This window comes from Procambarus clarkii, chromosome 43, assembly GCF_040958095.1.
Source record: "Procambarus clarkii isolate CNS0578487 chromosome 43, FALCON_Pclarkii_2.0, whole genome shotgun sequence".
NCBI classification, from domain to species: domain Eukaryota; kingdom Metazoa; phylum Arthropoda; class Malacostraca; order Decapoda; family Cambaridae; genus Procambarus; species Procambarus clarkii.
Window position 1 is genome coordinate 18,547,932 of NC_091192.1, and position 14,487 is coordinate 18,562,418.

The 14,487-nt window shown below is 46.1% G+C and overlaps 1 protein-coding gene across 2 annotated transcripts in view; it reads left to right on the plus strand.

The window, feature by feature from the left end:
- The window catches only part of ProRS-m (prolyl-tRNA synthetase 2-like protein, mitochondrial), a 114,631-nt gene that overhangs the window by 63,484 nt on the left and 36,660 nt on the right, over positions 1–14,487 (plus strand). For both annotated transcript variants that reach the window (XM_045738548.2, XM_045738547.2), the window contains one exon: positions 6,554–6,684. In XM_045738548.2, coding sequence (XP_045594504.2) covers positions 6,554–6,684 — 131 coding nt within the window. The remainder of the gene's footprint in view (positions 1–6,553; positions 6,685–14,487) is intronic.

Here is a 14,487-nt window from a genome sequence, read left to right on the forward strand (position 1 = left end):
TTGTTAAATGTCCTACCTGCGAGCATATGACATATTGCCGGTACATCCGTGGACATCTTCAAGACAAAACTAGCCTGTTTTCTAATAGAGGTTCCGGACCACCCTGGCTGTGGTGGGTATGTGGGCCTGCGGGCCGCTCCAAGCAACAGCCTGGTGGACCAACCTCTCACTAGTCAAGCCTAGCCTTGGGCTGGACTTGGGGAGTAAATGAACTCCCAGAACCCCATCAAGCAGGTATCGAGCAGGTATCTCCGCCGTCAATCGCCTGGTGTGCAGGTTCCTGGGCCTGCTGGGCTCTGTCGTGTCTCCGTTGGCCCTGTTTGGGGTCGGCCTGGAGTCTGCCTGCACCATTCTCTGCCTTTGCAGAGACAAGTTGCTACATACATGTTGCGTGTTGCATGTGGTGCATGTTGCTGCTGCACGTGTGCATTGGTAACGTGTTTCGCGGTGGCTTGTCCTTGTTCCTGTATCAGGTTGTGGTGTGGCACTTTGCTGCTGTTTTGTGCCTGGGGTTTGCTTGTGTTATTTTTCGTAGTCTTCAGGTCCCTGGCTTAGCCCTTCCATGTGCGTGGGATTCTGTCCACGCCCGATTGTCCACTCCTGGTTGTGTTTCCTGGGGTTTGAGCTTTGGCTCTTTCGTCCTGCCTCTCCCCTGTCGCTTCCCTGGCATCTCCTTTGCTCGATTTTGCTTGCACTTGCTGCTGTATGGGGGTGGGGGGGTCGGTTTCTGCCGCTTCCCTTCCTTGTGCGTTCCCTTTGTTTCCTCCTCTGCCGTAGGGGTTTTCTTTGTGCGTTCATTGACTTCTTGGGCATTTCTTCAACCTGTGTCATATGGTGCACTTATGTGTCTTGGTCTGTTTTCGTTGCTCGTACCCCTTGGTTCGGGTACTAGTCTGGTAGCAACCCTTACACCTTCTTCGGTTTTCCTGGCTTGCCCTGCCTGTTGGCTTTTCAGGGTCTTGCGATGTCTCGCATTGGACCTGTCATTTCTGATCTCCTGGCGGGCTTGCTCGCATTGCGGAGCTTTCTGTTCAGCAGACGTTCCATCTCCTTTTTTGCCGGCTTGGCTTCTTTGGTGGTCGCGTCCGAGATCTTCCCGCGGCTCCTCCTTTTCCTGGGCTAGGATGAGCCTTGTCGGGGCTGATTACGTTCTGCCTCGCGTGTCTCGCCTCCGGTTGATGGTCTGGTGGCTTCGTTGTTGGTGTCCCACCTGCGTGCTTCTTCTTGGGGGCAGTATGGGATATTTTGGCGGTCCTTCCTTTTCCTCCTGTCCCTTCTTAGGTGGCTGTGGTTGTTAGCGTCGGCTTGGTTTTTCAGGTGGGGGTTGGGGGCCGTCATCTTGCCACATACTGTCGCCTCGTTTCATGCGGCGCTGGTGGAGCCACTTCGGCTTGCTTTCGGTCTTGGTGTTGCTTCTGCACCGTTAGTAAGCTATCTCGTGCATTGTTTCACCTCCGGCCTGTTTGTGTGCCGCTTGCACCGTCCTGGTCTCTTGTCAGCGTGCTCTGTCTTCTCCTCGGTTGGTGGTGCTCCTTCGGTTCCGGTTTGTTTTTTTGTCGGCTCTTTTTCCTGTTGGCATTTGCCTGTGGGGGTTGGGTCGCTGGACTTCTTGCTCTCCTCTGCAGGGGTTTTCTGCTCCTTCGGTCTTGGCGTTTTGGTTGTTCGGTGGTAGCCGTCTCTATCTTTTCTGGCACGGGATGGGGCTGCTGCGTTCCGGAAGGGTCCTTGGTTTGTTGGTGCTTGGTTGGTCGGGCCGGGGGTGTGTCGTGTTTTGTGTTCAGTGGCGGCCCTCCTCTGTTATTTGCGTGCCGCGGCCTCTATGTCCGGGGCGCGCTTTGCGTTGATCAGGTTCCGTTCTTCCCTGTTCGCGGGTGAAGGTGTCCCGAGTTGTCCGCCGTGTTATTGCGGCTAGCCTGCCTGTGTTCTTTCCCCATGCCCATGGCGTTCCTGGTTTCGCTGCTCTTGCTGCCATCTGGGCGGCGTGTCCTTGCTGTCATTCGGGCACGGATCGTTTGGTGTTTGTACAAGGGCCTTGCTGCTCGTTGTCTCGTGTTGCTCTCGGGCCCTTTCGGGGCTGTGTCGCCTTGGGTTAGCGTTTGCTGCCGGTTGTCTCGCTTCTGTTGAGGAGTGCGTAGTGTCTGCCTCCTGGTTCCATCCCTTTGACCTTCCTCTGTGGGTAGTTAGCTCCGGGGAGCTGACGGAGCTTCCCCCCAGAAAACCAGCGTTGAATGTAATGAAACTCCATTTTCTGGGTGAGACCCGGAGGCTCCCCGGCAACCCTCCCTCCCTCCGGTCGGTGGTTTTTCGCATGTTTTGACATACAGCCTCAGAACTGATGAATGGATAGCCAGCGTGAGAGGTCTGGGGCTCCCCCTTCCCCCTCCCGGGGAGGGGGGAGCTGCACAGACAGCGGCGCGGTGACGTATGACGTCATACTAGTTTCCTTGTTTACTGTTGGGGAGTTCTATCCACTAGTTTGGCTTTTGGTAGCAATTTTAACCAAAATAGGGGTTTGTTTTGGAATGCTTACCTTTCTGGATGCTTGACCCGGTCGATGGCAGACATAGTATGCTTCCAACCACAAGGGGGTTTCTATAGGCCATTGCTCTCCTTGCCTCTCTGAGGGGGCCAGGTTCTGGCCGTGGTCCCCGGTTGGCCCTAGAACTCCATACACATGACTGATGCCAAAGTCTGTCATTAGCATATCAGCCTGGTAAAGCTCCGGGGAGCCTCCGGGTCTCACCCAGAAAATGGCGTTTCATTACATTCAACGCTGGTTTTTTCTTGACATCATTTCAACACATCGCGACCTACAACTTTCACATATTCGAGTACGAATGCCAAACAATGTTTATCAAAACATAAAATTAAATTAACGAGTTAATACTACCTTTATTCATTGTTGATAATTTCAACTTCAATTATCCCTGAAACTAAAGTTTCATCTTTGAGTGGCTTCTAAAATTCTAGTTTTTGATCAATTCTCACTATTTTGACATATTATGTGCTCAGCTGTCTGTTCAGCAATCCCTTCAGAATGGATTTTTCATAAACTTTATACATTTGGAGTTATAATTTTTTTGGGTCTAAATTCTTTTGTTTTTGTAATTCTTTTGGGTTTTTTGCCTCATACTTCAAATGCCTTATTGAAATTTTTTTATAGTAAACTATATTGAAAACCTATATTCTAATTTGATAAAAACGAAGATCATATGCTATTCTAAGAGAATAATAACATTAAATGAACAATTGGTGATAGTTCATATTTTTTATTCTGAATTGAAAATCTGAAATTTTCATTATTCAGATTTAAAATTAACTTTGATTCTCTTGTTTTTCAAGTTATGCTGTGATCATTTAAACAAAGTTGGAGCATTTGCCTAGTTGATTATGCAAAAAATAATTGGAGTGTGTTTGTGCAAGTTTTAAAAACTTATGTTAAATTATTTTGTCAAATCGTATATGTATGTATTGCGCTGTTGAAGGGTTAAGCATTTTTTTGAGGAGTCAGTTTCTCAAAGCCGGCAGTGGTTTGTTTTGACTAGCCAACTTTCTGGTTGCCTTCCCTGGTGGTGGCAAAAATAAAGGTTACCACTCTCTGCACTTCTTTGAATGGGCCAAGTTTTGGTGCTAATCTCCGGTAGGTTTATAGAACTCCATGGCTAATGCGATATAGTTGATGGTACTATCTCAGCATACAGTAGCTTCATGGAGCCACCATGGCTTACCCAGAAATTGGCATTTCATTACATTCTACACTGGTCTGACTAAGCTGATTTTGTATTGCAGCAATATTTTGACATTTCCAGCTTTGGCAGGTAGATGGTTCCATGGGTTTATAATCCTATGGGTGAAAAAGTATCTCTAGTTTTCTCTCGTACATTGTGGCTTGTTAAGCTTGAAGCTATTGGTCATTGCCTGTGTTACATCTGACTTATACTCAAATGGGCCAACAGGCTTACTACAGTGTTTCCTGATTCGTATGTTCTTTATGACTAATCATGTCTGTACCATGGAAAAGTTAAAGTAAAAAAAACTCAAAACACCTGTGGTGTGCACTATCCATTAATTTGTGCACATGTAACACAGGGTGGGAGGATGGAGGTATGGGATGTGTAATTCCTTTACTCTTTTCATCTTTTAGTTAACTTTACCTTGCTTTAATTTATACCATAGGTTCTCTTTAGTCTTATGCTTGACTGTTCATTGCTATAGGGAAGTGATGGGGCCCACCCCAAATCTTAATTACAAGCTTACCCACTCTGGTAACTGCCATGTTTAAGTTTTTCTAGTAATTATGGTTCTTTAATCTTCAGTAACTCAAAGGGGAGGGAAAAAGGGAGGAAGGGGAAATACTACTCATTTTAAATGGAAGACAAAAGGCAGGAAACTTTACTACCATTAAAAAAAGTGGGGAGAAAAGGAGGAAAAGGGGATTTGCTGCCAACACCTTTATGCTTATAGACTGCAAAGGAAGTATTTCTATAATCTTAACTTATTATCTCACTCAGATAACCATTTCCTTAATACTGCATTAAGCAAAACATATGTAATGATTAAACCAAAACCAACAGTACTCATGACGTATTGGTAAAACACTCACGCGGCGCTTCGCAAGTGCGTTGGCCTGGGTTCGTATCCTGGCCACGGAGGATTTACTTGGCACCAATCCTTAACTGTAGCCTCTGTTCACCCAGCAGTAAATGGGTACCTGGTTGTTAAGCGATTTGGCAGGTTGTATTTGGGAAAAATTAGGATTAAGGACTTGCCTGAAATGCTATGCGTGCTAGTGGTTATACAAGATTGTAAGAAATCTCGTATATATAAATAACAAAATTAACTCAAAGTACAGAGGAATGGAACTAAGTGAGAGAATGATAAAAGGGAATTCTGCCACCCCCAAGGGTCTCAGTCACCCCGAGACACCAGCCTGTATATAACTGAAGGATGTGTCAGTGTTCTCCCGTTAAGCTACTGGTCTGTGTTTTCTCTCCCTCTGATTGATATCTAATGCAACTGCCTTTGTAATTATATAAAAATCAGGGGCCTAAGCTGCTCCCACTCCCCTTCCCCTCACCCTTGGCATGTGACAAAGCCCCAGCAAGCACCTGAGGCTACTAAGCACGAGTCATAACCCATAAATGCCGTAGGTGGGTGCATACATGGGATGTACAATGGGGCCTCAACTTATGATGCTAATTCGTTCCCAGAGATGGATCGTAAGTCTAAATATCGTAAGTCAAAGCAATTTTTCCCATAATAAATAAAGGGAATTGAATTAATCCGTTCCTCACCCTCCAAAATATTAACATACAAATACATTTTATACTGAATATAATGTTTTTTCTAACTACAATACAGTACCTAAGTTTATCTTACCTTTATGGAGGGCTCTTGATGGCATATGGAAGATGGTGATGAGGGGGGAGGAGGAGAGTTGTTACTGTTTGGAAGGGGAGTCCCCTTCCATTATCACATCAGGCAGTGATGTTTTCTCTAGGGGTACTCTCTCTCCTACGTTTTGCCTGAATACTTGCACTAGGCCCTAGTTGTGGTTCAGTGCTTGTTTGTCTCACTACAAATTTGTCAAGAGACATTTGTTTTTCCCTTCGTTTTAACATTTGTCTGTAATGATGCATCACTTTAGCACCCATAATGTCCTTTTTCTTAGCCAGTATGGTGGATATTGTTGACTGAGATTTGTTGTACTGCCTAACCAGTCCAACAACCCGCACATCATCTTCATATTTATGAATGATCTCTTGTTTCTGCTCTATGGTCATCCTTACATGGGATCTCATATGTTGAGCCTTACCACTGACTTTCCTGGGACTCATGGCGTGATATATAATAATTACTTTAATGTTCAAAATACAAAAAATCACCACAAAAGCAAAATTTCTTATAGGCGCGATCATCACTAAGCGGGCAGCTGTAGTAAACTGAGGCAGGTCGGCCACGTGACCGGGAACCACGCGCTCGGTCAACCCGAACGTGTCCCAACAAATATCGTAAGTCGACGACACCATCGGATGTCGAGTCACATTTTTCTATAAAATTTACATTGTAACTCGAAATTATCGTAAGTAGGGGCAATTGTAAATCGAGGTGCCACTGTACTTCCTATATGATCTCACCACAGCTTATTGGCTAAGCAGGTCACAGAGTTATCTGACCCTTTGTCATTAACTATTGACCCATGACCTGACTAGCTGAAAGGTGTGAACTCAACTTTGATCTAGACAGACCAACTGCCACCAGATTCACCTCTTCTTCACTATAAATATATCTGTATTTCAGGCAATTTATGGCATTACACACAAACTTATGGCGACTGTAAAATTTCTCTGCAATGTAGCTCTGTTTTTACATATAAAGTTGTATGTGCTCTATGCATAGTTTCCCAGAAACATAACCATAATGCAGAGCCTGAGTCAGCTGTGTACTGTATCAGCAGTTTTTGTTATTCAAGAAGCTGTATGTGTCAGGTGTTATATTTTGTATATAAATTTGCTTAAATATTAATAGATTATTTAGATACTGGCTTTTCCAGACACACGAAGAAGCAATAACATCTTTGATGGCCGAGATCTTTCCAGTCTCACACAAACATCTACCTATTCTCCTCTACCAGATCACAAGCAAGTTTCGTGATGAATTAAGGCCACGTTTTGGGCTCATAAGGTGATTTTTTTTTAGTTTATTTTTACTGTAGTTCAGATCATTTTATATCCTTTTAACAAATGAAGAGCTGCTGTAGCTTCCTTTGTCCCAGTCTGCTATGTATTCACCTAGTTGTGCTTGTCGGGGTTGAGCTCTGCTCTTTCGGCCCGCTTCTCAACTGTCAGTCAACTGTTACTAACTACTTTTTTTTTCTCCACACCACACACACACACACACACACCCCAGGAAGCAGCCCGTGACAGCTGACTAACTCCCAGGTACCTACTTACTGCTAGGTAACAGGGGCATCAGGGTTAAAGAAACTTTGCCCATTGTTTCTCGCCGGTGACGGGAATCGAACCTGCGACCACAGGATCACACGTCCAGTGTGCTATCCAGTCAGCCACCGGCCCCGTACATATGTATGTATGTTGCAGTAGCTGTGGAGTCATTTTAAATTTAGTATAGTATTTCTGTACCATAATTGTGTAAATTTCTTAGTTCAAATTTAAATATGTTCACACCATCCCATTATTTGGTAGCTTGGAACCGACAGCTCCCGGCAATTTGAATTTTGAAGGTTTTCCAGATTTTCCCCCATTGATTTGAATGAGTTCAGTACTGTACTTTCCAAAAATGTTTGAATTTCTACTAAAGAAGTTGGTGTGATATGAGTGAGAGGAGGAGTGCACATTAATTGGATAGGATGCTATTGTGGCATCTCATCCAGGGATGTTTGCTCTTCTATTAAAGTAATGAAGCTTAATCTTCAGGGGCCCCTAATTCCAAAGGGGCCCCAGAAATGAGTTTAGTCGACATTGCTTAAAAATTTTGGGTCTACATCTCAGATTTAGTCAAAATCTGAGATGCAGTGGTTAAATTTATTTAAATTTGTGGTGATCTGTTGTGAACAACCCCATTGAATAAGATAAGTCATTACCCAGACCTCAGTGTTGATTATGAAGGGGTCCCCAAAAAGGTTCAAGCTTCAGAGCCCCACTTATTGTAGGTCTGCTGCTGGTTTGCTCACCAGTTGCATGAATGTTTCTCAACAGACCACATGCACCAGCAGATTTCGTCACCCTCCAATCATAATTCAACCATTGCCCTGTGTCTTAGTAAAATAGGACAAACCCCCTGGTGTGCAGAATATTATTTTTGTAATTCCAAAATTGGAAAATTTCTTCCCCTGAACACATGTATATTTAAAAAATGCAAACAAAGGTTTACCTTGCTGCAGTGGTGTCCATAAAATGGGGTGTGACATCACGGCTGGGTGGTCTTCCATAGTAGTCTCTCCATGAGGCATTCGTGTGCCAGATTCATAAGTACGTGTTGTTACAAATTTGCTTATGTTCATTTTCTGTGGGAAGCCCTGTTGCATCTCAGAAGCTATCACAGCTACCATACTACTAGGTGTCGTCAGTCATGGAGTTCTATTGGCATACTGGGGACCACGAGCCAGAACCGGGCCTCCCTCAGAGAGGCGAACGGAGCAATGGCCTATGAACACTACATTTAAAATTTATCATCTTTGCCACCACTAAGGAAGCGCCAGAAAGATAGGCAAATCAAAACAAACTACTGCATGATTTAAAAATGAGACTGAAGCCTCAACTCTGCCAAAAGAACTCTCCAACAATGAAAACAATCAACTAAAATTTTGTGAAACCAGCTCCCTGTTAGTTTAGCCCCACCTCTCCTCTCGCCTTGGGGAAGGAGGGAGCCAGCCAGGGTCAGCCGGGCCACTCACAGATTAGTTCTATACTGATGTCCATGCCTGGTGGTCACTATGCTCTCGCTCCGGTTTCCTGTTTTCTTTGGTGTTTTCACATTTGAGGCTGTGTTCTTACACAAAGATGTGCATGAGCCAGGAGTTTAGAGTGCTAGTGCATCATGTGCTCAGGGTTTTCTTCCCTGTACGTTCTATAAATACTACCCCCTGCGCATTTGGGATTCTCTTCCCTGTGGTGTTCGGGCAACACTCCCTTAATAAAAGGATTTACTGGGCTTTATCCTTAACTGTAACCTCTGTTTACCCAACAGTAAAATGGGTATCTGGTTGTTAAATGATTTGGCAAGTCATATTCCAGGGAACATAGGATTAACCCTTTGGCTGCGCTATATTTACATAGGCGATGGGAGTAACTGTCACGGAATTGCGCACATCATGCATAGGTCGGCCGGTCGGCCGAGCGGACAGCACACTGGACTTGTGATCCTGTGGTCCTGGGTTCGATCCCAGGCGCCGGCGAGAAACAATGGGCAGAGTTTCTTTCACCCTATGCCCCTGTTACCTAGCAGTAAAATAGGTACCTGGGTGTTAGTCAGCTGTCACGGGCTGCTTCCTGGGGGTGGAGGCCTGGTCGAGGACCGGGCCGCGGGGACACTAAAGCCCCGAAATCATCTCAAGATAACCTCAAGGTGATTGAGGATCATGCACACGATTTAAATGTCCCGCAGCTACATGGGATTCACATAAGCTTCCTCAGGGCTCTTGTAAACAGATGTCTTTTTTCTGTGGGGAGCCCCTACGGCTCCCTGGAGCTTATTGGGCTAATGTATGTTATATTAGACCGGGACATTAGCTAAGGAGTTCAGACCTACCAGGGACCAGCGCCAGAACCTGGCCCCTTCAGAGAGGTTTCAGCAATGGCCCTGGAAAACCCCTTTGTGGTTGGGGTTTTCCTTATCTGCCATCGACCGGGGTTAGGCACCCAGAAAGGTAGGCATAATAAAACAAACCCCACATGGTAAAAAACTAAAACAAAAAACTGAACAGAGAGGTAGAAACTCCCAACAATCACAAGGAAACAAGCAAACATTACACTTTACTGCCGTGCCGATCGTCCGCGCAGCCCTCCCCGCCCCGAGAGGGGGAGGGGGGAGCCCCGGACCTACCACGCCGGCTGCCAAGCTTTAGTTTGTAAGCTAATGTCAACCGGGATAGACGCTTCTCTGGCCTCAGTTTCCTAGGCGGTGTTTGCCTTGTGTGGCGTTCACTGCCGTGTGTTGTGTTGTGCGGTGGCCAGGAGTACCTCATCAGTGCCGGGGCTGCATGCGCTTAGTGGCTGACTTGTCTAAGCACCCTGTGAGTACTGCCCTTGTGTAACAGGGTTATCTTCCCTGGGGCGTTCGGGAACCATTCCCATAGAGGTTCTTGCTGCTCGGCATTTGCCTCGCCCTTGGGGCCAGCTGGGGCTTGGGGCCCTTGTTTGGGCCTGGATAGGGATTGGTATTGTGCTGGTTAGGGCGTCAAGGTGTTGCACAGCCTGCCACCTAAGCGGCAACCAGTTTCTGTTGCCTCTGGAGACGGTGTACTTTTGCGGGGTTTTTCTTATGTTTTTATTTTCATGCCTGGTGGGGGTCTGCCTAGTGTGGCTATAATTCCACTGGTAGTGTTTGGCGGCCCTCTGCTAGGCTCCCGTGATTGTACACGTCGCAGGGGTTTTCAGTGCTATCCTCTACCCTCTTGTTATGTTTGGGTTTCTTAACCGGTTAGCAACACCTTGCCCGGGCTTCCTGTAGTTGTTACCCCTACGGGCCCTGGAAACCCCTGTCTGGGCTCGGGGGACCATTGAATGTCTTCTGGGTTCCAACCCGTCTTGTACGGGATCGTTAGTTGCTGTGCCCTTGTCTCTGGGTGACAGTCGCCACTTTTACCTCCGTCATGCTGCCTGTTGGGTCACTGACACCTTGACCTGGAGTCTTGCGAGAGATTCTCTGCTTGTTCTCCAGTACTCTCCTGATGTTATTACTGTTCAGAGTACAGGCGGCATCCGTGTTGCAAGCTAGGTTAGGTTGCTGCAACAAGCTAGATTGATTTCCCACTCGGATGTCCCGAGGCCGCCCCGTTTTGGTTAGGTGCTGTTCGCCTCTTTCCCTCCCTGTTCCCGGCTCCAGACCGTCTGCCGGTTTCGGGGTCGGGGCAGGGTTTAGTTGGGGCAGAGACTCGGGCGGTTTTCGGGGGCTGCCCCGTTCGGGTTGGGGGACGGCGGTTTTTGAGCCTGTTCCTCCTGCCAAGGCTTCTGGGTCTTACCAGTGGCCCTTTCTTGGTGCCTTTTCCATGGACTCTTGCTTTTCTTTAAGGGCGGAGGGCTTGGAGGATGGCTCTGCCCCGAGGCCTCTGTTGCTGGTTCCCGGGGCTGTGGGGGGATGCCTGCTAGCAGTTCTGGGGCGGTTTGCCCCTGCCTGGGTTTTCTGCTTTTGGGCGGCGTTTTTCGCCCATCCAGTCTGCTTGCTTCCCACTTTTGCTGGTGTGTTTTCGTATCTTTAGCATCTGTCACAGCCCTCTGTCTGGTGGCCATTTTCGTCTGCCGGTTTCCCGGCGTGGCCACCAGGGCGGCGTTGCAGTTTGTTTACATGCATCTGGGTGTGCGAGCGAGCCTCTTGGGTGAGTTTTCACTTTTTTTCATGAGTTTTATTCTCCTGTTGTCATTTCTTTGCTTTCTGGTGTTTTCTGCCCGTTTCCTGTTCCTCTGGGAACGTTTGGGTGTTAATTTTTTACCGGGTTTCCCTTTTTGTCTGTTTGGGTCTGGGCCCTTGGGTTTGGGCTCAGTGTCCCTGGCTGTTATGCTTGCTCCTACACCTTGTCTCTTGGGTTTCGGTCTGTTATGACCGTTTCCCTGGGGGTTCGTTTGGGGGCTGTGCTTTGCCTTTCTGTGGTGTTCTCCACCGGCAAATGTGGTTTGGGCTTCCCCGATTCAGGGTTCCTTTGGGTTCTTTGGTTTCGTTCCGGAGGTTTCTTCCTCCTGGGCCCCCTTTGTGGGTTCAGGGGGCTTTGTTTCCTCGTGTGACCCGGTTCTGCCTTCTGGAGTTCCGGGGTCTTCCTGGCTTGCAGACTGATATTTTTGGGTTTTGGCACATGTTGTGGTCGTGCTGGGACTTTGAGGTTTTGTTGTCGAGGTGGGCCTTTTGATGCAGTTTTGTGCCTTCTTTGCCTGGCCGGCGTGGTGATCTCTGCCCACTGGTCGGCGACTTGTACTTTTCTTTTAACCCTTAAATGGCGCATGGCTATACAGAGCACCACTTGGTTTCCGAACTCCTTGGGGACAAGACCCGTCGGTTAACATGTAAGTTTGTATACGAGAAAGGAGGAAAAAAAATATAAAAATTTATGAAAAAACTCTAGGGGAAAAATCGACACATTCATAGCGTAAATGCGACCGTATTTTGTTTGTACTCACCAATAACTGAAGTCCTGATCCGCTTATGTTGATGATCGATGTTGATGAAGCATAGTTATTTACTTGGAAGAGGTGGTGGTGGATGTTGATGGTGTTGGGTTGACTGAAGTTGTTGGGTTGACTGAAATTGTTGGGTTGACTGGGTCAACATGCGATGAGTCAGGTGCAGGTGATGCAATGCGAGCTTTCTTGGAAGCCATTGCAAAAGACTGTAATTGACATTTGTTTCATTCCCTTGGCTCTTGTTTTTAAAAACTTCATATACAAATTGTACAGACTCATCATGTCCTTAGTTTCAAACTCGCTGTAACTCGTGTCCATAAATGCCAGAATGTCTTCAAAATTTTGCTGAACTTTTTCCATATTACATTTTTCCTTTAACGTTTCTTCATCCTCTTCCTCTTCCTCTCCATCTTCTTCATTGCACTCTTCTGGCTTTTTTACTGTACATACTAATTCTATAATTTCATCATTAGTCATGTTTCGATTGTTTGGGGCTTCTTCATCAAAATCTATCCATCTATCTATGTCATTTACCTGGTTGATCAGTCCGGCAACCAGGAGGCCTGGTCGACGACTGGGCCGCGGGGACGCTAAGTCCTGGAAGCACCTCAAGGTATCTTCTATTGTTTCAGTCACCAGTTCTGCTCTAAGCTCAGGGGACTTAATCCCCTTGACATAGGCTAGGAGTTCCTCTCTTAATTTTTTTTTCTCGCTAACTTTCTTCGTTGCAAATCCTTCAAAATCTGCCTCAGGAAACAGACTTGAGGTGGGCCAAAGTTTTTTTCCAACCATTTCTTAGTGTTGTCTGCTTTACCTCATCCCATGCACTAGCAATAGTCCAGATAGCTGACTTTATTGTGAAGACTTTATAAAAGTCCTTAAGTGTTCCAAGCTGATTATTAAGACGTCTGGCAAACATCCTCTTGTAGTGGTGTTTAAGGTTCTTAATTATTCCTTGATCCATGGGTTGGATCACTGAAGTTGTATTGGGTGGCAAGAACGTTCCAATAATATTGCCATTTACTAGCTCATTACCTTGTGGATGCGTTGAGCTGTTATCTAGCAGCAGCACAACTTTGCTGTTTTGCGGGAGACCAACACTTTTCAGGTGCTCCTTCACCTCGGGTACAAAGTTCTTATTAAACCACTCGACAAATATTACTCGAGACATCCACGCACTTGGCTGGTTCTTATAAATCACAGGGAGGCACCTGGCTGACTTTAAAGCCCTGGGGTTTTTACTAATTCCAATCACAAGTAATTTTAATTTGTGCGTGCCAGCTGCATTTGCACAGCACAACAAAGAAATTCTCTGTTCTGTTTATAACCACCTGAAGGATCGTCCTCACCACTATGAGCCATCGTTTCTGTGGGAAGCATACGCCAGTACAAACCTGTCTCATCAGCATTATAAATTTGCTCTGGAGATAAATTTTGTTCCTGCACCATCTCTGCAAATTTACTTACATACTCATCAGCACCAACAATATCAGCAGATTGTCTTTCACCATGCACTTTAATGAACCTAATGCCATGACGGGTTTTAAAACTTCTGAGCCATCCATCACTGTATACACACTTTAGAGTAATTTTCATTGCTTGGTGAAATTCACGCCTTTTCCACGAGCAGCCAGCCTGCCACTGGCTTCTTCGTCACCTCACGTCTCTGTTTGCACCACTCCCACACTGCGTTATCAACACTCTCCACCTTTGCTTTACTTACTACCTTTCTATTTCGTATTGCTTTATCACTTTCACTTCTAGAGAAATAGTAAAAAATGATAGGTTTAGCCTTAAGAAGATAAAAAACAGTACTTTTACTAATGCCATATTCAGCGCACACGACACTTCTCGGGACACTGCTCTCCACCTTCTTAATTATTTAAACTTTCTTCTCAAATGTCATCACTGACCTCTTTCTTTTACGTAACCCGCTTGTTGATGCTTTCACTGACACAATGCGTACATTTGGAGTCGACATGGTGCACGGATGTTCCTTGATTGTGCTGATATGTAAAACAAAGTCACGGAATGAACAATCCAGTCTCCTGACAAATTCAAACAATGGGAACAATAGGCTGTGAGTCTGTGATGTCACAGGGTAGCAGGCAGCGCCCGACACGGTCAGTGAGCAAACTAAACCATCTCCCATCCACCCACCCACCACCACGGGCCGGCACGATGCTTGGCTGACCGCTTCCTCACCCAAACTTGGTTCGTGTAGGGTAACCCCAACCCCGGCCGGCGTGAAGCTTGGCGGACTACTTCCTACCCGAACTTAGTTCGTGTAATGTGACTCCCCAACCCTAATCGGGAAACTGGAAGTTTCTGATAACTAAAGTTCGGGAACCAAATGGTGCTCTGTATACCATTTGACAACCACAGGTGCATACAAAAAAAAAAAAAAATTCTTCCTAACCTGTTAATTTGTGTTCACTGATCATGGGAAAAATAATAAAAAATCGTAAGTGGCATATATTGCCCACTATAGGGCGGGGAAGTCTGGCAATAAACAGGCGCTGACTCAGCGTGCATCCCAGGCGGTCTGTTGCTTGCCAGCTGTCAGGCCGGAGTTGCCACAAAGAGATAATTACCTAATTATTTCAATGTCTCTGATTGATTTTTTGTAGTTTTT